Consider the following 24,393-nt stretch of genomic DNA (forward strand, 5'->3'; position numbering starts at 1 on the left):
GTAATTTTATTGCAAAGGCATATGAACATATGAAATAGGAGCAGAAGTAGGCAGTTCGGCCCCTCGAGCCTGCTCCGCCATTCAATAAGATCATGACTGATCGGTTTGTGTTTCAAGTTCCACATTCCCATCTACCCACGATAACCTTAGATTCTTGTTAGGCAAGGGAATCAATCTACCTCTGCCTTAAAAATATTCAGTGACCCTGCCTCCACCGCCTTTTGAGGCAGAGTTCCAAAGCCACACAACCCTTGGAGAGAAAAAATTCTCTTCATCTCTGTCCTGTAAGGGTGACCTGTAATTTTAAAACAGTGCCCCCCTAGTGTTGGGCTCAAGGAAATATTCTTTCCATGTCCATCTTGTCAAGACAATTCAGGATCTTATATACTTCAATCAAATCACCTCTTCTAAACTCCAATGGAAATAAGCCCAGCCTGTCCAACCAATCCTCATAAGACAGCCTGCTCATTCCAGGCATCAATCTATTAAACCTTCTTTGAACTGCCTCCAATGCATTTACATCCTTCCTTAAATAAGACCACCAAAACTGCACACAGTATTCAAGATATGATTTCACCAATGCCCTGTATAACTGAAGCATAACGTCATTACTTTTATGTTCAATTCCTCTGGTAATGAAGGATAGCATTCCATTAGCCTTCTTGATTACATGCTGCACTTGAATGCTAACTTTTTGTGAGTCATGCACAAGAACACCTAGATCCCTCTGCACCTCGGAATTCTGCAGTTGTTCTCCACTTAAATAATACTCTGCTTTTTTATTCCTCCTGCCAAAGTGAACAACATTTTCCCACATTATACTCCATCTGCCAGATTTTTGCTTACTCACTCACTCAACTTCTCTGTCTTCAAACTCCTTATGTCTTCTTCACAGCATACTCTTTGTGTCATCTGCAAATTTAACTACCATGTCTTCAATCCCCTCATCTAAGTTATCGATGTAAATTGTAGGAAGTTGAGGCTCCATCACAGACCCATGCCGGACTCCACTCGTCACATCCTGCCAATCAGACAAAGACCCAATTATGCATACTCTCTGTTTTCTGCCAGCCAGCCAATTTCCTATCCAGGCCATCTACACCATAAGTGTGTACGTGTGTATGTATCTGTTAATACATTTCAAATATAACTTTCTTTCTGAATAGTAAAATTCAAGCTTAATTAAGCTCTTTGAAGTTATTGGTGTGTGAATTCTGTGAAACTCTTTTGAAGTCTCATACATGCTAAATACTATGCTTAAACAACAAAGGCCATTGCACGATAAGAGGGAGGGGGTGGGGAAGAAGGGCTCTGAGCAGGAAACCATATCATCGAGGGTCCTTTGGGAGTAATTCTCTTCCTTCAACTTCAGCGAGGGCCAAAGCTTAAGAAGTCTTTACCTCTCTACAGTGGTTGTAACTGAAATCTGTCAACTGCTGCAGCCATAGCTACAATCTCAAAACATGGCAATGACTGTTTTGCCTATGTCTGTCAAAGTGACTATGGCCCTTGTATGAATCTTGCTACTTCCAGGCTGCTGCTGGAGCTATAAGCAGCTTTTCACAACTTGTAGTGCACGCTTCAAAGACAATAAAAGGACACTTAACCATATATTCTATTACCATTTTTTCATTGGATTCTAACTCCCCTTACTTCAGATACATGTGTGTGTGTGTATGTGTGTGTGGGCTCTAATGATTGCATTAGAGCTGAGTGCTTGATGGTACTTTTTTATTATTTTTCTCTGCTTTGGTGATTAATAAATTTGCTCACTCTTTGACTCAAGAAAAGCTTGTTTGATTGACTCCTTATTGCTTGCAGCTTAAATAATTAAACACATTCTGATTTGGAAAATGCATATCCTTGTGAAACAAAAACTTAAATCTTTGTTGTGACCAGCTGAGGAGGTTGAATTGAAGGGAGCCAGTTCTCACCCCTTTTCACTTGGTCGTAACAAAATGCAGATATCGTCTTTATCGACTGCTTCAGCTCTGCCAGTGGCCTTGGCCTTATCAATGCCCCTTCCCATGATGGCTAAACTGTCATCTCCATGGCGATTAAAACATACAAGTATGCCTGTCCTCCTCCAGTTCTTTGCTGCTTGTTATGTGCATCTTTCCTTCAGTCAGTATCCTGGAAGATGTTTGGGTGATGTGGCTGTCATGCTTGAATAGTTGCCATGTAGGTGAGCTGTGAGTTACAGAGTCATAGAGGTCTACAGCACAGAAAAAGGCCCATTGAGTCTGCGCCGGTCAAACAAATACCTAACTATTCTAATCCCATTTGCCAGCACTAGGCCCATAGCCTTGTATGCCATGGCATCGCAAGTGCACATCCAAATACTTCTTAAATGTTATGAGGGTTTCTGCTTCTACCACCCTTTCAGGCTGAGTTCCAGATTCCCACCACCCTCTGGGTGAAAAAATTCTTCCTCACATCCCCTCTAAACCTCCTGCCCCTTACCTTAAATCTATGCCCCCTGGTTATTGATCCCTCCACCAAGGGAAAAAGTTCCTTCCTGTCTACCCTATCTATGCCCCTCATAATTTTATACACCTCAATCATGTACCCCCTTAATTCCTCTGCTCCAGGGAAAATAACCCCAGTCTATCCAATCTCTCCTCATAACTAAAACTCTGCAGCCCAGGCAACATCCTGGCAAATCTCTTCTGCACACTCTGTAGTGCAATCACATCCTTCCTATAATGCGGATTCCAGAATTGCACGCAATACTCTAGCTGTGGCCTAATCAGCGTTTTATACAGTTCCAGCATAACCTCCCTGTTCTTATATTCCAAGCCTCGGCTAATAAAGTCAAGTATCCCATGTGCCTTCTTAATGATTGCTTTATGATTGCGAAGCTTGCGATTGTGTTAGGAATGTGAAGATGAGGTAAAGGTTATGAATGTTAGGGTTGAGTCCTATTGATAGAGACTATTAGTAAGTAGGTGATAGTGTGTAGTGAATTGAGCAGTTGGTAGAATATTCCATTTGAAGATGAACTTGCTCACTTTAATAACTTGTGTGAGAACATTATAATTTTTCCTTCACTGCATTCATTTTCTTGGATCAACACTCCTGGCTTTCCTTGCCGCCTTCCACTTCTTATTCCCACTGCTTCCTGAGTATATAACTCCCATGATCGTCTCTCCTCCAGGGATGCAGAACCCACAGTGAGCATCAGGTGGGTGCTGCTTGATAGCCCTGTCAACCACACATTTCATCGCATGCTGATGATTGCGAGTAAACTGATGGGGTGGTAATTGGCTGGTTTGGATTTGTCCTGGCCAGGACATAACTGGGTAATTTTCACTTTGTTGGTTAGTTGCCAATAGTGTAACTGTACTGGAACAACTTGGCAAGAGGCATGGCTAGATCTGGAGCAGAAGTCTTCAGTACTACAGCTGAGATGTTGTCAGGGCCCATTGCTTTTGTTGTATCCAATGTGCTCAATTGTTTCTTGATATGAAAAGGATTGAATTGAATTGGTCAAAGTCTGGCATCTGTGGTAGTGGGGACCTCAGGAGGGGACAGATGGATCATCCACCCAACACTTCAGGCTGAAGGTGGTTGCAAACGCTTCAAGTCTTTTGCACTTGTGTGTTGGACTCCACTATCACTTAAGATCAAAAGGTTCATGGACTCCTCCCTCCTCATTAGCTGTTTAATTGGATGTGTTATGATCCTGGACCAGACTCCAAAGATTTTGGTACAATCTGGTTAGGAAGAGCTGGACCATTACTTTTTTTTTTAAATAGACAAAATTTGAGATTCAAGGTGCTTATTAAGAGAATAAGGCCACAAGATTCCATGGTTTCTGAACAAACAAAATAAACTTTACGATATAAAGTCAGAAAAGTAAAACAATTTACAATATCTATCTTATACGCAAACATTCAGAATTAACATGAGTTTCATGTGAATTAACAGGCAAACTGTGGTCGAACACACTACACTACATGGCAGATGCGACCAAGACACTTTACGGATTTCTCAGCAACCCACCCAGACATCAGTATCCACAATGAGTTAGACAATCTCGTTAAAACTCTTGTCTCCCTCATGAGGGATTCCAAGTCTTCTCTCTTGATTTTTGAAGATCATGCCTCAGAATTCCCTCCGACAGTCACTCCGACTCTGATTGCCTCAACGACTGCTTGCCTCTCAAAGTTTCAATCTTGTCTTCTGAGATTACATTCTCCCGGATTCCTGAGTCTGCACTCCAGCACCAACTCTCAAGCACAACTTCAGCTCTTGAGCCATGATGAGCAGAACACCACTGTTTCAAAGGGTTACCTTTGCCCCACTGGCCCCCAGTACGGAGTCACCAATTTTCCCCTGCTTTTTCAGCTCTTCCTGGCTTCTCCAGAGCCCTCAATATGTGGGAGCATGCCAACCACAGCACTTTTACTGCTTGGAGCCTCTTTCTTTGCTCTCTTCATGATGGTTCCTACTGGTGGTCTCCCCTGCCCAATGGCTCCTAACCCAATTCTCTCTTTCTCTGGGCCCTCCCCCTTTCCCCCATCCCTAGGTTCCCTCTTCAGATTCCCTCTTTTGGACCTCTTACTGTCCCCACTCTCGATCCCCTGTCCTGGGACTCCTCTCTGGTATGGTGTCCACTCCTAGGCCTTGATTGGGTTTCTGCGCCGTTTTTTCTCCATTCAGGCACACTGGGCACTTATCCAAAGATCTCGCAAAAGCTGGGCTGCGCATGCCTAGCCCGCTCCCAATCCGCACTTGTGTAGAAACTCCTGGGGCATGTCGGGACTTCTGGTTCCTGACCTCCTCCCAACAACAAAGTAATTTTGTATTTCTTAAGAGATGTGAAAAGATTGCAGGGCCTTGATCTGATCCATTGGTTGTGGAATTAGCCAACTCTATCTACAGTATGCTGCTGCCACTTTAGCATGCATATATAGTTCTGTTGGAACTTCCTCATTTTCTGTACACCTGGTTTTTTCAACAGCATTTCAGTAAAGGACAAGTGAAACTCTTTTAACTGTCTAATGCAAAGCATACAGAGTAAAAATGTGCCTTGGATCGACGAACATTTGTAATTTGAGCATATAATCTAGCCTTACACTTCATTGTTGTGTTTGGGGAGCACTGCATTGGTGGAGGTGCCATTTTCCAGTTGAAAAAATAAGTTTGCCTATTTGGGTGGATGTGAAAGATTGAAGAATAATAAGGTAATTCTGAGTATAAATCAGCGTGAGAATGAGAGAGCAAGCGATGAGATTTCAGAGTACAGGAGCAGAGGAGCATAAAAACAGCACGAGAAGCGGCGAGAGTTCGAGAGCAGAGGGGAAGAATTTTCCCGTCGGCGAACGGAGGTGGGGCCCGACGTCACCTTGTGTCATTTAGATTGTCAGTTTGGCAGGCACGCTCGTCAAACTGTCAAAAGCCTATTAAGGCCATTAACAAAGTAATTAAAGTTGTTAAGAATGCTGCCTATCCAACCTTAAGGTTGGCGGGCAGGTGAAGAGCCCAGGCGGCCTTCGCATTTTTCATGAAACTTCATCCACGGGCGGGATGAGGTTTCATGAAGGGTTTATTATTTAAATAAAAATTTTTGAAAAAATTAATGGACATGTCCTCACGTGAAACTGTCACATGTCCTTAAAATTTTTTTTCACCTTTATTAAATATTCCAGAACTTAAACTGATCTACCTGAGGCACCTCCGTGCCTCAGGGAGATATCTGCGCTCTTTTGCACGCATGTGCGAAAGAGCGCAGGCCCCAACTCAGGGAATCCCCCCTACCCTCACAGGGAACGCACAGCGCTTCTGGGTGTGCGTCACGCTGGGCGGGCCTTAGCTGATCGGGTTTGCGCTTGCTCCCGCCCGCCCCTGCACAAACCCCCTCCCCACTTGACAGGGGGAAAATTCAGCCCGAGGTGAGTTCGGTGGCGAGGTGCTCTTTTCCTTTTCTACCTTTCTGCAGAAAGAAGGTGGTCTTGCTAAGTAGGACCTGGCGAGTAAATTAGAAATGTGTAATATTTTTAAACAAGTAGCTATACTTGGATTTAACTGAGAAGTGCCAGGAATAAGGGAAGTTTAGAGCCAATATAATAAAGTAAAGTAGAATAAAGTTAACATAAGGGAAGTAGAGTTAAGACATGGCAGGGCAGCTCAGTGGAATGGAATGCGTGTCCTGTAATATGTGCGAAGTCATGGTCGCTACCAGTATCCTAGACAACCACACATTCAAAAAGTGCTGCCAGCTGCAGAAACTTGAGCTCCGGTTTTCAGAGCTTGAGTGGCGGCTGGAGTCACTCTAGCATATCCAGGAGGCTGAGAGTTATGTGGATAGCACGCTCAGAGAGGTAGTCACACCGCAGCATAAGGGCCTGGAGACAGAGGGGGAATGGGTGACCACAAGGCAGCCCAAGAGAAGTAGGCAAGTAGTGCAGGAGTCCCCTGGGGTTCCACTCACAAATCAGTTTTCCATTTTGGAAGCTGGTGAGTAGTTGGTTCTTCAGAGGAGTGTAGCCAGAGCCGGTGGGGGGGGGTGGGGGCTGGGTTGGAGGGGGGGGTGGGGGGGGGGGGTGGGGGTGGGGTTTGGGGGGGGGGTGTGTGTGGGGGGGGGAGGTGGGGGCGGGGGAGATTTCAGTGGCTGTAGACGTGACTCCAAGATGGTACGTTGCCTCCCTGGTGCCAGAGTCAAGGATGTCGCAGAGCGGCTGCAGGACATTCTTCCGGGGGAGGGTGAACAGCCAGAGGTCATGGTCCACATTGGTACCAATGACTTAGGTAGGAAGGGAGATTTGGTCCTGCAATCAGAATTTAGGGAGCTAGGTAGAAAATTAGCAAGCAGGATCTCAAATGTAGTAATTTCCGGATTACTCCCAGTACCATGTGCCAGTGAGTACAGAAATAGGAAGATAAGGCATATGAATGCATGGCTAGAAAGATGGTGCAGGTGAGAGGGCTTTAGATTCCTGGGACACTGGGACTGGCTCTGGGGTAGATGACACTTATACAAGCCAGACAGCTTGCACCTGAACAGAGCTGGGACTGAGTTCCTTGCATTTTGCTAGTGCTGTTGGAAGGGCTTTAAACTAACTTGGCAGGGGTGTGGGAACCAAGAGAAAATATTAGAGAGGAATACCAGGGTGGACAAAATACTGGGAGGGACAGATAGCACTAGTATAGAGAATAGTAAGTTAATAAGTGAAGTCAGGGTGAGGGAAAGTAACAAAATCTAAATCAGAGTTACTGTGCATGCATGTGAATGCACGGAGTATAGTAAATAAGATTGGGGAATTACAGGCACAGATTGCCATGTGGAAATATGTTTTGGCGGTAACAGAAACCTGCTCAAGGAAGGGCAGAACTGGGTGTTAAATATTCCTGGGTACAAGGTGTTCAGAAAAGATAGGAGAGGAGGGGTGGTGGTATTGGTTAAGGAGAGCATTGCAGTGCTGGAGAAAGAGGATGTCCCAGAGGGTTCAAGGACAGAATCAATTTGGCTAGAGCTAAGAAACAAAAAGGGTGCAACTACATTGCTTGGTGTAGTCTATAGGCTGCCAACTAGTGGGAAGGATGTGGAAGAACAAATCTGCAGGGAAATTGCAGAGTTCAAGCATTATAGAGTAGTTATAATGGGGACTTTAATTATCCGAATGTAAACTGGGAAAGTGGTAGTGCAAAGGACGGAGAGGGGTAAAAGTTCCTAGATTGTATTCAGGAAAATTTTCTACAGCAGTATGTGTCCAATCCAACAAGAAAAAATGCACTGTCGGACCTGGTTCTTGGAAATGAGGTGGGCTGAATAGATCAAGGGGAGGATTCTCCCCTCGTCAGGTGGGCGCAGCAGATGGGCCCGGGAGTGGCCATGCAATGGTCTGCTGCCTGCGATCGGGCCCCGACCGCGATTTCACACTGGCTGCCAATTAACAGCCAGCCAGCGTGAATCATGCGCTGAAACGCTCAGCGCTGCCTGGTGGGGTGGGGAGGAGGGAGAAAGCTCCCTGGAGGCACAAAGCTGCCTCTGTGCCATTAAAAATAAAGATTTAAAAAATAAGGAAAATGTCCCCTCATGTGACTCTTGCCACATGAGCAGGGACATGTTGCAAATGAGTTCTGAAAACTTCTATTTTTAATTAACATCGGAAACCTCATCCCGCCCGTGGATAAGGTTTCCTCAAAAATTTGAAAGGCCGCTTGGCCTATTCATCCGCCTGCCAACTGTAAGGTTGGACGGGCAGGGAAAATTTCTATTTAATTGATCAATTAATGGGCTAGCCCTCTTTATTGTCAACAGGCGCACTGCCAACTCCCACACGTGCCCACTAACCGAAATATTGTGTGAGTGAATGCGCAATGTCGGAATGCTCGCCTGACGTCATCATGTGCTATTTCACACTCGTGCGTGTTGCATGCGCACCCGTATGTCGAGGTGAAAATTCAGTCCCAAGTATTAGTAGGGGAACATTTAGGAGATGGTGATCATTGTATCGTACATTTTATGATGATGATAGAAAAGGACGATAGGCAATCCGGAGTAAGAATAATTAACTGGACGCAAGCCGACATCAATGGGGCAAGAACGGAGCTGGGCCAGAAAGACTAGAACGAAATATTGGTGGGTAGCTGAACAATGGGCTACCTTCAAAAAAAATTGGTTTGGGCACAGTCAAGGTATATTCCATCAAAATGGAAAAGTAAGGCAAACAAATTCAGAGCTCCCTGGATGAAAAAGGAGATAGAAATTAAGATAAAGAAGAAAAAGTGCGCTTATAACAGGTGTCAGGTAGAAAATACAATTGAGAACCAAGAGGAATACAGAAGGTTCAATGGGGAGATGAAAGAGCATATTGGAGAAGCAAAGAGGGATGATGAAAAAAAACTGGCAACCAACATAAAATGGAATCCCAAAGTCTTCTGTAGGTATATAAATAGTAAAAGGGTGGTAAAAGGAGGAGTAGGGCTGATTAGGGTCCTAAAAGGGAATTTACACATGGACGAAGGGGCCATGACTGAGGTATTAAATGAATATTTTGCATCCATCTTTACCAAGGAGGTAAATACGACCCAAGCCATGGAGACAGACGAGGAAACTCTGTCACTAGAAGGGTTCTAAATTGATAAGGAGGAAGTGTTGGATAGACTGTCGGTAGTTAAAGCTGACAAGGCACAGGGACCGGACAAGATGCATCCAAGGATTTTGAAAGAAGTGAGAGTAGAAATTGCAGGGGCATATTTTTTCAGTCTTTCCTAGACTCGGGAGGTGCCAGAGGACTGGAGAATTGCAAACATTGCGCCCTTGTTCAAAAAACGTTGTAAGGATAAGCCCAGCAATTACAGGCCAGTCAGTTTAACTTCAGTGGTGGGCAAGATTCTGGAAACAATTATTTGGGATAGAATTAGTAGTCACATAGAAAAATATGGGTTTTTAAGGAAGAGCCAGCATGGAGCTCTAAAGGGGAAATCGTGTTTAACTAACTTGCTGGAGTTTTTTGAAGAAGTAACAAAGGTTGATAAGGGTAATGCTGTTGATGTGGTGTACATGGACTTTCAAGAGGCATTTGGTACAGTGCCACACAACAGACTTGTGAAAGAGGTTGTTGATCATGGAATAAAAAGGACAGTAGCAACGTGGATACAAAGTTGGCTGAGTAATAGGAAACAGGGTAATGGTCAATGGATATTTTTCAGGCTGGAAGAGGGTTTGTAGTGGAGTTCCCCAAGGGTTGGTATATATATGGTCTTGATCTTGGTGTGCAGGGGATAGTTTCATACTTGGATGATACGAAGTTTGGGAATGTTGTAAACTGTGAAGTGTAGAACTTCAAAAGGACATCGAAAAGTTGGCGGAGTGGGCAGATAGGTGGCAGATGAAGTTCAATGTGGAGAAGTGTAAGGTGATGCATTTTGGTAGGAAGAATACGGACAGACCATATTAAATAAGGGGTGAAATTTTGAAGGGGGTGCAGGAGCAGAAAGACCTAGGTGGATATGTGCATAGATCATTGAAGGTGGCAGGACAGGTGGAGCTTTATTAATAGGGGCATAGAGTACAAGAGCAAGGAGGTTATGCTGCATTTATATAAGACACTCGTTAGACCTCAGCAGGAGTATTATGTACAGTTCTGGGCATTATAGGAAGGACGTGAACACATTGGAGATAGTGCATTAGAGGTTTACAAGAATTGTTCCAGGGATGAAAATCTTCAGCTATAAGGATAGATTGGAGGTTGGGACTGTTCTCCTTTGAGAGAAGGCGGCTAAGAGGACATTTGATAGAGAATGTCAAAATCAGGAGGGGGCTGGACAGTGTAGACAGGGAGAAACTATTCCTGCTCGTAAAAGGATCAAGAGTGAGAGGGCACAGATTTAAAGTGATTTGCAAAAGAAGCAAATGCGACACGAGAAAAAACTTTTTCACACAATGAGTGTTTCTGGAATGTACTGCCTGGAAGTGTGATGGAGGCAGGTTCAATCGAGACATTCAAGGGGGCATTAGATCATTATTTGAATAGAAACAATGTGCAGGGGTACAGGCAAAAGGCAGAGCAATGGCATTAGGTCATAATGCTCATTTGGAGAGTCAGTGCAGACACGATGGGCCGGATGGCCTCCTTCTGTGATGTCCTGGCCAACCCGAACAAGCACCACTAATACAGGGTGAACATTTATGTTGGTGCTGTTTGTTGAATCTTACTGTGTGCAAACTGGCTGCCTTGTTTGCAACAATATTTCAGAAGTACTTCATTTTGGGATACCCCCAAGGACATGAAAGGTGCAATAGAAATACAAGAGGATAGAAATTTGTTTCATGAGGTGGCATAAAATGGGCCTATTGAATAGGTGGCCCATTATACACACCACCTAAAATGAAATTCCATTGACTGCAATGAAACTGAATATCGGGTTGCATATAGCAGGCCGATCCGAAATCACTTGTTTCACGCCACCAACCAACACGAAATTCTACCCTGAAATCTTTTATGCAAATGACTATTAGTTAAGCTCCAAATTGTGGGGATTTTGGGTAAATTATGAAAATGGATAAAAGAAAAAAATAGCAGTAAAAAAACAAATATATCTGGAGGAATTAGTTGGAATGGAAGAGGTGCTAATGAGTGCCTGAAAAATCAATATTGACACAATTACCTTATCTATTTTTTAAATTAACTATTTGAATTCAGGAAAAAAACTAAAACTGAAAATGCTGGAAATACTCTGCAGGTTAGACAGCATCTATGCAGAAAGGAAACAGTTGGCATTTCACGTTGGTGACCTTTCATCAGTTCTGGCATTTATGTTAACTCTTGTTTCTCTCTCCACATATGTTGCCAGACCTGTTGAGTATTTTCAATCTATTTCCAGAATGAGTGTTATTTTGCTTTTCTTTAAAAAAAAATAACTTTCCAGCTTTAATAGGCATAGACAGAGACGCAAAACTAGTAAACACTATGGAAAGGTAAATCTGGAAAACTCTTCGTACTAAATTTTCAACAGAAAACGAAAGAGGGCACAGGTTCAAAGTAATAAAAGGGAATTTTAGAATTAATCAGCATTTTGTTCTTCATGTGAACAACTATGAATGGACAACGGGGGGAGAGTCATTGAGGTGAACACTGGGGGGAAGAATTTTCCCCCTGTCGGAGGGTTGTGCAGGGGAGGGTGCAAACCCAATCGGGTCTGCGCCGCCATTTTATATGGGCGGGCTAATCAAGGCCCGCCCAGCATGACACGTGCCCGGAAGTGCTGAGCGGTCCCTGTGTGGGGGTCGTTGCCTGAGTCGAGGCCTGTGCTCTGGCTCTGTGCCTCAGGGAGATTAGTTTAAGTTTTAAAAAGCTGAATAATGAAAAGAAAAAATTTTAAGACATGTCCTCTCATGTGACAGTGTCACATGAGCTGGGACATGTCAATGAATTTCTAAAAAATTTTTAATTCAATTTATAAACACTTCACGAAACCTCATCACACCCGTGGATGAGGTTCCATGAAAAATGCGAAGGCCGCCCTGGCTCTTCGCCTGCCCGTCAACCTTAAGATTAGACAGGCAGCTCAGTTTATTGGTTTAATTAGTTCTTAAATGGCCTTAATAGGCCTTTGACAGTTTGGCATGCGCACAGCTGAGTCGGCTGCACGCCTGCCGAACTGAAAATCTAAATGACCCGCAGTGACACTGGGACACACGCCCGACATCACCCCATGTCATTTTACACCTCAGCGAGCGGGCCCTACCCCCGCTCGCCAAGCCGAGAATTCTGGCCTGGATTTTTAAAAAAATCTCTGCTGCATGATGGGGTGGTGGTGAGGGAAGTACAAGGTCGTTCTGGAGACGTGAACTAAAATGGGCCAAATGTCGTCATCTTTATTTATGTTGTGAACTTGTGGAAAGTTTAATGTCTGTTAATTGATGTGCAAACGTAAAAAATTTATTCAAAAGGGAGTGTATGGCTGACACAAATAGCATATGAGGAATCTGAAATGTAGTTTGAGTGGAAAATTGTGCAGTTTATTGTAGAGAGGCAATAATGTAGAGGGGAAAAATCCATTTTCATCTAGTTTTTGATCATTGCCTTTGGAAATGCTGTCTTTGTCTGCCTGTGGTGATCAACTTATTTTTATGGCATGGCTGAGATTGGAATTCACAGGCTTAAACTCAGAAGTTGCCATTCTGTATCAGATTACATTAATACCAATACTGTCAATTGGGGAATACCAATGCTGTTGCACTATATTGCTTGAAAATAAATTTGACAATAAATACCTTTTTTCCATGTTTTTATTGTGTGCTGTTCTGTGCAACTTACTCAATCACTGAAACTAAGGTTTAAATGGAGAATATGATTTCCCAAAATGTAAGACAGTCCCAATTAAAGTAATATCTTATCAAAACAGTATACTTTAAGAAAAGTAGTTCTGAAAGATACAAAAGCACCAGCTTGCAATGGTGATTTTTGCAGCTTGAGATGAAAGTTAGTAATTATAGCACTTGTGTAAAATGTATGTTACTTGCCGTTTATCAGCCCAAGCCGGAGTGTTGTTGAGGTCTTGCTACATGCAAGGAATTACTTCATTATCTGAGGAGTTGCAAATGGAACTGAGCACTTTGTAATCTTCAGTGAACATCCCTACTTCTGATCTTATGAGGGAGGGGAGGTCATTGATGAAGCTGCTTAAATTCGATCAGTTTGTTTCTGTCAGCTATCTATTACATGTGGAAGCCCGTCAACACAGTGTAGTCTCCAAACTAGTCACTGCCATCAGGCAAGTGAAAGTTTCAGGTTTAACTGCATGCTTGATGAGTTGGATAGGAGAGATTTGGAATTCTTCCCATGTAGCATAGTGACTAAAACAATTTGCCTTTAAAACGTGCCTTTTGCTCATCCTGTTTTCCTCAGCATGGCTTTGCACTACACCCCATCAAATTCTGATTCCACCAATTGAAGATGGAGATTCTTGCCTCCCTGCATCACAATCAATACAGGCATTGAACCCATATTTACACACAAGGATGAATAAAGAAATGCATTTTCTCTGGAGAGTCAATGATGAAGTTCAATTTAAAATTATCGCAAAGACACTTTAGGGGAGGAATAATGAGAGATTTTATCAGAGTTGTTGGAGCAAAGAGGGTTAGGAGATGCCTCTTTACACAGAATTGTTGGCGCATGAAATGCCCTCCTAGGGTGGATAAGATTGGTCCCATATTTACCTTTTGTAATGGGAGGATTGCATTAATATCTGTTGCCATAAAATATATTCTTCCACATGGACAGACTCCTGAAAGACTAATAACTTTGGTGTCATGTTTCTCTACTGGATAGTCCATTACTTAGGTCATTCTTAGCTGACACAATGCGTTTGAGTTTCATTCTGATTTGGACCATTTTTCTGAATTTTCAGCAGTGGTGGAATTTGATCCCTTTTGATAGACTCTGCCTCCTCCTATGTGATTAATTTTAATATAAACAAGAAAACATATTTTCAACTTTGCGATTTCTTATCACAGTTATTTTGTGAGTGATGTTATCCATAACAATATTCCATTATTTCTTGTAGATGCAGCAATGTGTCAGAGTTTAAGAAAGAAGGATTATTTTGGGCATACAACTTCTGCCCCACAGTATATTCCTGGACTGCGTTATTGGGTCTTATCCTATACCTTGTCTTTTTTGCACCCGGTACGAATTACTTTAATATGATAATCTTTCAATGATTTGTATTGTAGCCTGTTGAGTAATAGCAGTGAATTCTTTTTAAACATTGCATATTTTTTAGTTTATGTGGAAGTAAATCCATTCTGTATGAATAGAATATGATTCAAAGTTGCAATTACAGGGATTCAGATTTTGCAGTCAATGGTGAAGGAATTGTCGCCATTCACATTGCTGACATATGCCCAGTTTTTGCAAGCTCTTCCTTCACGTAGATTTGCACTAATTTTGGTTTTTGTTCATTCATGGGATGGGGAAGTGGTTGGGTGAGGAACTCGTGTAGCAATGGGCAGAATTTTGCCCTTGAAGGGCGGGCGGGCCCCACTGGCTCGGCCCGATCGCCGCCGACGAAACGGGCCTCGCCATTTTAAGTGGGCGGGCCGTCTGATGGGAAGCGCTATGCGCTTCCTGTGTGGGGGGGGGTGGGATTCCCCAACTGTCAGAGTGCACTCTGTTTCACATGCACGCGAAAGAGCGCACATCTCCCTGAGTCAAAGTGCTGCCTCAGGGAGATCGCTGAAAGGCTGGCAAATATAAAAAACAGAACAAAAAATTAATTAACATGTCCCCCTCATGTGAAAATGTCACAGGAGATGGGACATGTTAATGAAATAAACAAAAACTTTATTAAACTTTTTTAAAACCGCTATCAAACCTCATCCTGCCACTGGATGAGGTTTGTAAAAAAAAAAAAAATCACCTGCCCGTTCGGCCCATACGCCAAGCCGAAGTTCGCACGGGCCCCTCAAAATTGTCAACGATTGGCAAGTTAAGGGCCTTAACGAGGCCTTTAATTAATGGCGGGAGCGCGTCTGCCGACCGAAATATCGCGATGCCGCGCGCGACATTTTAAGCGTTGGCATGCGGGCTCTGCCACCCGCACGCCAGCCAGAAGATTCTGTCCAATGTCTTGGGACCTCTCAACAGCCATACCAATCTTCCTTTGTGCTGGAATTGATTTCAGCCAGTGGAGAGTTCTCAACTCCATTGACTTCAGTTTTGCTAGGGCTCCTTGATGCCACACTGAGTCAAATGCTGCCTTGATATCGAAGGCAGCCACTCTTGCCATACTGTTGGAATTCAACTCTTTTGTCTATGTTTAGACCAAGGTTGCAATGAGGTTTGGAGCTGAGTGACCATGGTGAAGCCCAAAGTGAGCCATCGATAAATAGGTTATTGCTGAGTAAGTTCTGATTGATAGCACTGTGAATGACACCTTCCAGCACTTAGTTGTTTGAGAAGAGGCTGATAATCGGGCAAATGATCCAGTGCGGTGCGGAACAGGCTGAAGGGGCCGAATGGCTTACTGCTCCTTGTTTGTATGTTTGTATACAGCGGCTCTGTGACATCAATGAGCAGGACAAGAAACAGTGAGGCTCTTCAATCACTCTGATTAGTCTAAACTAGGAAGCATAAATTAGATTTAAATAATGTACAGAAAGTGAAATGAAGATTGAGACAAACAGATGGGATTAAGAAAGAGAGATGAGAAGGAGACAGGAAATTAAAATGAATTTTTTTTAAAGAATTTCCAACTGGTTCTGGAGGAATGAGACTCCATGTTTATAAAATTAAGTTTCCAGGGCTAGATAGGGTATTTGGCAGGGATTCTCATGCTGATTTTTAAAAAAATGCTTACTCCTGAATGCACCAAACCTAATAACTTGTGGTATACTCAGAGAGGATGTAACACAAATTGCAACCATTGCATTGATTTCTGTACCAGGTTATTGGTGAGGATTGCAGCAGCATACCCTGTGCAACAGCAGTTTATTTGACAGCAGCTTCTGGATTTCAATGTCTAACTGAACATGGGTGTACTCTAAAATTACTGTTAGCTTTCCTGCTTTTCAAATGTGACCACTGTTCACCTCACCGTTATTAATTGCAAAATTGGGGCAAAGCTTCAGGTGGCATCTCAAGGTGAAAGAGAATCCCTTCACGGGATTCTCGTCATGCAACCTTTCCTTGTTAACTGTTCCTTTATGACAAACATTGTTTCCATGTTACAGGGGATAATTCTGTACTATTGTCAGGAGTTGTCAGTTTTTAGTAACTGATGAAAACCCATGGTGTTAATTGTTCAATGTTGTTTAGAGTTATTGAGAAATAATCAAAAAATGATTGGGCCAGAATTTATTCTACCCAGTTAACAAAGGGTTTTGACCTTTGTTAGACTTGCTATTGCCCTTTTAGTTTCTGAGATCTTTCACTGGAAATTGCATTTAAGTCTGAGATGGAACAGTGCATTGCCTCTGAAAGGCATCTGGAGTTCTGTGTAGTTTCAGTCTCTTTACTTAAGAAAGGGTATAATTGCATTAGAAACAGTTCAGAGAAGGTTCACGACTGATTCCTGGGATGAAGAGATCATCTTATGAGGGAAAAGTTGAGCAAGTTGGGCCTGTATCCATTGGAGTTTAGAAGAATGAGAGGTGATCTAATTGAAACATAAGCTACTGAGGGGACTTGACACGATGGATGCTGAGATGATGTTTCCCCTTATGGGAGAGAGTAGAACTAGAGGGCACAATTTGAAAATAAGATGAAGATGAGACATTTTTTTCTGAGGGTCATTAGTATGTGGAATTCTCTTTCACAAAGAGGCAAAGGTTATTGAGTATTTTTTAGGCGTGAACAAGGTAAGGAACTGCGTAATCAGATTGGAGGAGTGTTAAATGATTGTTAGAATAATTAATTAAGTCTAATCAGATAAGAGAGGTTGAGAGAGGAAAAAAACAAAGAAAATGTACAAAAAATGTTTAGATTTTTAAAGAAAAACTTTAAAGCTGAAAGAGAGAGACTTCACACTTGTAATAGTTAATTTTCAATGCTAGAGAGATCAGTTGGGATACTTAGACTGAAATGGCTAGCCCTAACTTTATATGGTAAACCTAGTCTGTATCTGCTATGCAAGTAACAGAATATCACACCATTTCACGCATTTGGATGGGGAATCAGACAACCAGATGCCTTTTTGTGAAGTTAATAGTGCACCTAGGACAGCAATTTCTGGATCTTCACTTTTAACTGCATCTGCTTTGCTTGAAATTGCCATGTGACTAGCACACAAATAACAGTGAACACCAGTAGCCTCACTTGACAGGAATTTTTGAGCCATTATCAGGAAAACTTGTATTTGCAAATAAGTGTTTTAATAGTGCTCAAGACTATTATGGTATTTTTTAGGAATGGGTTCTATGCCTTGGACAGTAAATTCTGAAATATATCCAATGTGGGCACGAAGTACAGGGAATGCTTGTTCTTCTGGAGTCAACTGGATTTTCAATGTCCTTGTGTCAGTGTCATTTTTGCATTTGGCACAACATCTTACTTATTATGGTAGGGATGAATTTTATTTCACAACGTTTTCAATTTTGATGTATAATTAAAAGTTTAATTTTCATTCCATTTAATAAATTACCTCAGTTTAAAAAATACGAGTGGATAAACAATAGAATGTGTAACTTATGCAAATTAGTCCAGATGCTTCGAAGGAGTATTTTATAAGCATGTATGCACTTCACGAAGTCAACCTTGAACTGAATAGAAATTCAGAATGTAGCATCTAAATACAAACATACATGCAAAATATAAAATAGGAGCAGGAACAGGCTATTCGGCCCCTCAAACCTGCTCTGCCATTGAGCAAGATCATCTGATTATGGCCTTAGCTCCACTTTCCTGCCTGTTCCTCATAATCCTTGACTCCCTTGTAGGTCAAAAATCTGTCTAGTTCAGAATTGAAAATATTTAATGACCTAGCTTGCACTTCTCTCTGGGGTAGAGAATTCCAATGATTAATGAGAGAAATTCCTCTTCATCCCATCTTAAATGGGATACCCCTTATTTTGAAACTGTGCCCCAAGGGGAAACATCCTCTCAGCATGTACCCTGTCAAGCTTCTCAGAATTCTACATGCTTCAAGAAGATTACCTCTTTCTTCTAAACTCCAATGAGTACAGGTCCAATTGCTCAACTTTTCCTCATAAGACAACCCCCCTTCATCGAGGAATCAAGTCTTGTGAACCTTCTCTGAATTGTCTCCAATACAAGTATATCCCTCTTTAAATAAGGGGACCAAAACTGTACACAGTACTCTAGGTGTGGTCTCACCAATGCCCTATACAGTTGTAGCAAGACTTCCCTCATTTTATACTCTGGAAGGCCAACATTCTATTTGCCCTCAATTATTATATACCTGCATGCCAAACTGGGCTGAATCTTCAATCAGTGAAAGTGGCACATTTGGAGGCTTGCAGATTTCACGCTACTGGCCAACACGCTGGACTGCCAGCGTGTCACTGCCTCCAGCTTAATTTGAGGGAGGGTTCTAGGGGCAGGTGGGGAATGGGATATGGCCAATTAAAATACCTATTACCATGCTTCACATGCCGCTGAGGCTGAAGTCTGTCAGGTTGATAGAGGTGGCCTCCTGATGGACCATGTCTCATTTAACTCCTTCCCTCCTCTCTGTGCAACAGCCACTATTGCCAGAGGTTTGCAGCTGCAGACGTGGGCCATCCTGTAGTGGGCTTCCCCCTTCCAGAAGGCTGGCATGGCAGCTATGGTCACATTTTATTTTTAAACTTTCCAGCCTATCTAGCTACATTCTCAGCGCCCACCTCTGCCAGTGGCCTCTCAAAGTCTTGGGTGTTCCAATTGTATCCTCTGGCTGTGGAGCCCATCTGCTGTCCTTAATTGGACAGGGCATCTGGAGGTGCCTTTGATTGTCCCCTCAAAAAATCTTCCTCAGGGTCCCACCACTGGGATTTCTGGGTTCCTGGCATGTATTTCATCCTCACCACAGATTTTTGCCTGTTTATGTCTGTGTTAGTGCAACATAAGTTTAATACTTCTATGGTATCTGAGAATCTTCAAGGTTTGACCTTGAGTTTCAGGCTTTCAACGTATATTGAAATGTTAGAATAAATGCAAAAATCTTGGAAATGGCAGGATTTTTCCCTCACCTCCAAATTTAAAAACTTGTTGTTTTTTGCCTCATGAGTATTGATTGCATTTGACTCACTCAGGTCTACATCTTATTTCATTGTTGTGAGCGTTTAGCATTGTGCAAATGATATCCTGGGCAAACCAATGCATAAACTCTCCAGTATAATTCTGTGTTCAGGCAAACTAATTTCCTTTCTCACTCTATTATTTGAATTACTTACTTTGCACTTTGTGTTGCAGGTACTTTCTTTTTGTATTCCGGACTAACCACCTTGGGGTTGTTCTTCGTCTATGGATGCCTTCCAGAAACTAAAGGAATAAAGTTGGAGGAAATTGAGAGCTTGTTTGAGAACAGGCTATGTACATGTGGCCTTTTGGATTCTGATGAAGGTCGGCACATTGAATATATTCGAGTGAAAGGAAGCAATTATCATCTTTCTGATAATGATGCTTCTGATGTAGAGTGATATTCTGCTGTGGTGTCCTTTATTATTCATTCCTCTTACGAATCAAGGAATATTGGTGTCCATCTACCCTGTTTCTGGCTTGGTGTGTGATTCTGCACTTAGATGCTCCTTCTGTTTTAAAAAAAATCATTCTATACTTTTAATTCTCTAACTCTAAAGGGTCTCTGTAAACCATTGTACTTTTGTTTTATAGCTTCTAGTCCACTTTGTCAAAGAATTGAAAGTGAAGATGACATTATATGGTACACAGGTGGGCAAACAAACATGTATTCTGAATTTAATGATTTGCTGCTGACATTAGGTTCTATGTCTGTCATTGAGGTGAAGATAAAAGATGTAGCGTAAAAGCATTTTAGATTATCTTGGTATAATGTTTTACATCCAAATAATTCTCAAATATAACCTTTTGAAATAAGGCAGCCATATTAGCTTGGGCAGTGTACTAGTATGTGGTATGCTACAGCAATATTATTCGCAGTAGCCTGGTGATGTCGTGTATTAGTCTACCAATATTCTGTGACACGTAGGATGTTTATATTTTTCTCCCTTTTGGCAAAAACAGATCTTGTCTAGGTCTTCAATGATTTGAGGAATTTTCTCAAGCAAGAGAATGATCAAGTTTATCATCTTCACCCATTCACATAAATCTAGAGGTCAGATACAGAACAAAGTTGGCAAGAAACGTGCTTGTCTAGCATCTTGATAGTGAATGTTTTATGAACCTAAATTTAGTAGAATATAATTTTTAGCTTTGAAAGAGGAGGGGTTTGTTAAAAGAATTACTTAAAAAGTCTACTTATTAATTGTGGACAAAAATTGCATTTCTAGTGCCTAACTAGATTGGCATTGGCACAAAGTCCATTATGGATTTAAACGTGGAAAACCCATTTTAACACAACTTTTATGTACATTTTTGTTAAAGTAATTTTTCAGTTTTCTCTCAATTTAGTAAAACACATTTCACTACTCTGAGCAGAATTTTATAGCCCCGGTGTGGCAGGGGTGGGGTTGGAAAATACGGCAAGCCGTTCAAAACTCCGTTTACTTCGGCGGGACCGGAAAATCCCGAGGACCATAAATTTTTGCCCAATGCTGCAAATAGTCTTAAAAATATCTGTAACCATAGAACTGAACCCATTTATTAAATTAGAAAACTGATATTTATTAATGTTTTTGAGGTTTTGTTTGAATAGATTTCAGTGAAATTTAATATTAGCGGTGCCCAAATACATTATTACAAAATCTATATTTTTCTAAAATCACAGAAATACAGCAAAGGGTTTTTATCTTCGATTGGTTCTGTTAATTTGTTTATCTAGAAATATTTTTTCAGCATGCAATTTGCACTGGTGGTGGTGTTTGCAGTTGGTATATCTAAGTTAGCACACGTGGCCTTTTAATGTTCTAACAGTGCCAGCAATCATGTTACAGTGCTTGTGAGGGCTAATAGTTCGAATTGGAGCAGCCTCTGATTGTAGCAGCTCTGTAAATGTTTCCCAGTGACTTATAGGGACCAAAGAGAGAGTAAAACAAGTATTCATTGGATCAGGGTATGCATTTTCATATTTTTCATTTTATGCAACATATTTTGTGATCTGATTAGAGATTCATATTTTGTTGGAATTGGAGGCCAACCATCTAGTTAACTTTTTACCAAAGAGTGGTTTTCTTAAACTTTGGGCACTCCATCATCTGTTCGCCTTTTTGTAGTGAAAAATGCACACGTAGAAGCAATTGTGAAAAAAAGTCTGCCTTATTTAAATGTAATGGAGAAACTACATTGCTATGTCCCTCAGAGGTAGATCGTTTTTTAGTATAGAATCAGTGTTGACTTAGTATAGTAAAATACTATATAGCAATTGGACAGTAGACTTCAGTGAGAACCAAATACTATTTGATTTCTGCCCTTGTTTAGGGTTTTCCAATTGATGTACTTGCAGTATTTGGCACCATTTTGTTAAGCACAAGATGGAAAATATGCACGTTAAATTGATTTAACATCTAATTAATTTACACTGAGTTCTGCATCAAATCTAGTGCTGCATTACAACAATATGTACCTACTTCATATGTCAAGTTATGAAGGCAGTTGCTAATTGTAAATATACTTTACATCACCGTATGAAAAGAACCGAGCTGACCAAAAATCACATTCCAATTAGAATTTTTTGCATTACAATGTTAAGTAATTTTATACATTCCTTTTTAATTAATTTAATTATTCAATTTAAAAATGGTAGAACCAAAGGGTAATATATCCAAAATTCAGTGCTCTGAAATGCACAACATATGTCATTGTTGAATAAAAAAACTATAAATGCATTAAAATATTAACAATTCAAACAGAAACTGATACATGTTGTATATAATATCCTAATTGTTTCATACCAAAAATAAGGGAATAAAAGGGGCATACTAAAACTAATCAACTGCAGTTAGCTCAGTGGGCTAGGACCCTACCCTTTATCCTCTGAAACTTGGAATCTCAGACTATTTTGACATTTGCCCAAGTATTGGTATCCCATGATTTGACACATGTTAACATGAAATTGGCTCTCTCATTCAATGCAGCTATAAGAATCAGTGAAAAAAATTATATGGGTGCAGAAGGAGGAGGCACTTGAGGTTAAGATGAATTATTACAGTAGCAGGAAAGAATTACTTTTTCTGACATGTTCAAAGTGCTTAATGGCACTTTTGCTCAAATAGAAAGGAATTTAAATCCTTACCTGTGACATCATTCTTTTCATGGCAGCAACTTGTATGTTCATAACATGCTAGTTCACTTAAGAAACCTAAAGGTGTACATTTGCCAGGTATTTCTAAGTTAACAGTTAAAATAAGCTTTCCTGCAGAGTTGCTAGGTGATAGCCTGACCAAGTTACATTAGTTTCTTAATTATTGCAATGTTTTCCATATGAATATTCTAAAATTTGGTCAATGGAAACGTTAATGTTGTACTAATGCATCAACAGAGAAAGTGTTTCAGCTGTCCATCAGCTACATGACACAATCAAAATGGCAAAATGCTTCTGTGTTGTAGCAGTATATTTATATGTAACAGATAGTGATGTAATGTTGATACCAGAAAGACTATTAAAGGATTATTAATTTATAAACTAGAACTACATATATTTTTCATGCAGAAGTATATGTAGATGTACATGTGGATCTACAGCAAATCTGGACTTGCTTTACTTCAAAAATATTATTGTTGGTTTAATGCACTAAGAAATTGCACACATGCATTAATTGTGAATTTGACTTCAGCATTGCAGTGCATTGAAGGTATTGTGACGTTTGGATTGTATGTATAAATTATCATCTGATGGGACATTTACTGGATGACAGAGATGCAGCAGTAACATTTTTGAAAAAGTACTTTGTTTAGCTGGTTGAATATAGTGGGATTGCCAAGGTAATCATTTTTATGATGATCAAAGAATTGAATTCCAAAGCTGTTGTGAAAAAAGTAATTAAAACAACAATATATAATATAAATGCTATTACAATTTACTAAATCCACAACATGGGCATTTATAATCACTTGTATAGCACTGTTTAACACATCAAAGTTGGTGCTCCAGTGAAACTGACCAATAATCTGAATAGGGATCCATTTTCCCAATTATTTCATATTCTTTTTACATTCTATTTAAAATGAACAAAAAATTGGTATGAACTAAAATTATTTGTTTCTTAAAATTGAATTTAAATTATCCAACATTCAATAAACCAATCCTTTTGTAACCTTTTAAACAAATACAATGGCAGGAAAAACAATCAAATTTGATTCTAATAACAAACACAAAAAAATCCTGTAATTTTGTGAAGTACAGACAAAATGAGGATGTATCACCATAAGCTGTAGTATTCAGCTATCTTGGCAATTCTGACAAATATTCAATTTTTATTAATGCGTATTGGGGATATCTGTATCCTCTGAGGGGACCTAAATACAACTTTATTAAAATCTGAAATATTTGTACATTAGTGTTGTAAAGTTAAAGCTATATTTGTTACTTCATGTTACTGTACATGTTTTAATTGGTATACTTTCTATGAAATTATATGGATCTAGTTAATGGATTCTGTTGATTCATAAATGAACCTGTAAAGGGAAAAAAATAAATGTTAATTAATACCTACATCATTGTGTTATCTTCAAATTTAAATCTGATGTTAACAACTTACACGACGTTAAACATAAAGATGTTAACTGGTGCCAGTTTCGTGCATGACAAGGACCTGCTTTATTTAGAAATAACTGATAAAAATGTGACCAAATGTTTTTTCTTTCAATTAGTTATAACTGTGCTGGGTGTATGCAAATGCATGTTTCCTCTCCAAAAGCCATACTTCAGTTTCAGTGAGGATTCATGTTTTAAATACCTCTACTTACTATATAGAATTTCCATTGAATCTAAAAGCAAGGAGACGTTTACAATATCTATAAATGCCAAATTAGTTTACATACAAATTGATGCACTTCAAATTTTTTTTAAAACTGCATGGGTTAGGAAACAGGAAATACATTTCATAGTGTAACTTGTCCTTTCTTGACCTGGATGTCAAGTGGGTTCAGAGATATATTTTGTTTAGTCTCTACAACCATTATCAAACTAATGAGAATGTCCAAGTAATAATAAAATATCAGCAATCTCGTATAGGGTTTTGTTTTCTTCAGAATTCCTCATCACATTAGGTTGAGATTTCATGTCTAATGCATTTATTTGTCTCTTAGACTCCCATTTTAACTTTACCTTCTGGCCAAAGAGATGATCAGATGCCATAGAAGC

General features: G+C 40.6%; 1 protein-coding gene across 2 annotated transcripts in view; it reads left to right on the forward strand.

Annotated features, from left to right (window-relative positions):
* LOC144687406 (proton myo-inositol cotransporter-like) overlaps nucleotides 1–23,744 on the forward strand; it is a 169,919-nt gene extending 146,175 nt beyond the window's left edge. Inside the window, exons 8-12 of one of the 2 annotated variants that reach the window (XM_078553516.1) lie at nucleotides 14,023–14,144; nucleotides 17,364–17,516; nucleotides 19,368–19,517; nucleotides 19,788–19,844; nucleotides 20,157–23,744. In XM_078553516.1, the coding sequence (XP_078409642.1) occupies nucleotides 14,023–14,144; nucleotides 17,364–17,516; nucleotides 19,368–19,517; nucleotides 19,788–19,844; nucleotides 20,157–20,167 (493 nt within the window). In that variant the 3' untranslated portion in view covers nucleotides 20,168–23,744. Of the gene's footprint in view, nucleotides 1–14,022; nucleotides 14,145–17,363; nucleotides 17,517–19,367; nucleotides 19,518–19,787 lie in introns of both variants that reach the window. The other variant, XM_078553515.1, reaches the window with a different exon arrangement.
* The last annotated feature ends 649 nt before the right edge of the window (nucleotides 23,745–24,393 follow it).

This window comes from Cetorhinus maximus, chromosome 12 (assembly GCF_964194155.1).
Source record: "Cetorhinus maximus chromosome 12, sCetMax3.hap1.1, whole genome shotgun sequence".
Classification (NCBI taxonomy): Eukaryota; Metazoa; Chordata; class Chondrichthyes; order Lamniformes; family Cetorhinidae; genus Cetorhinus; species Cetorhinus maximus.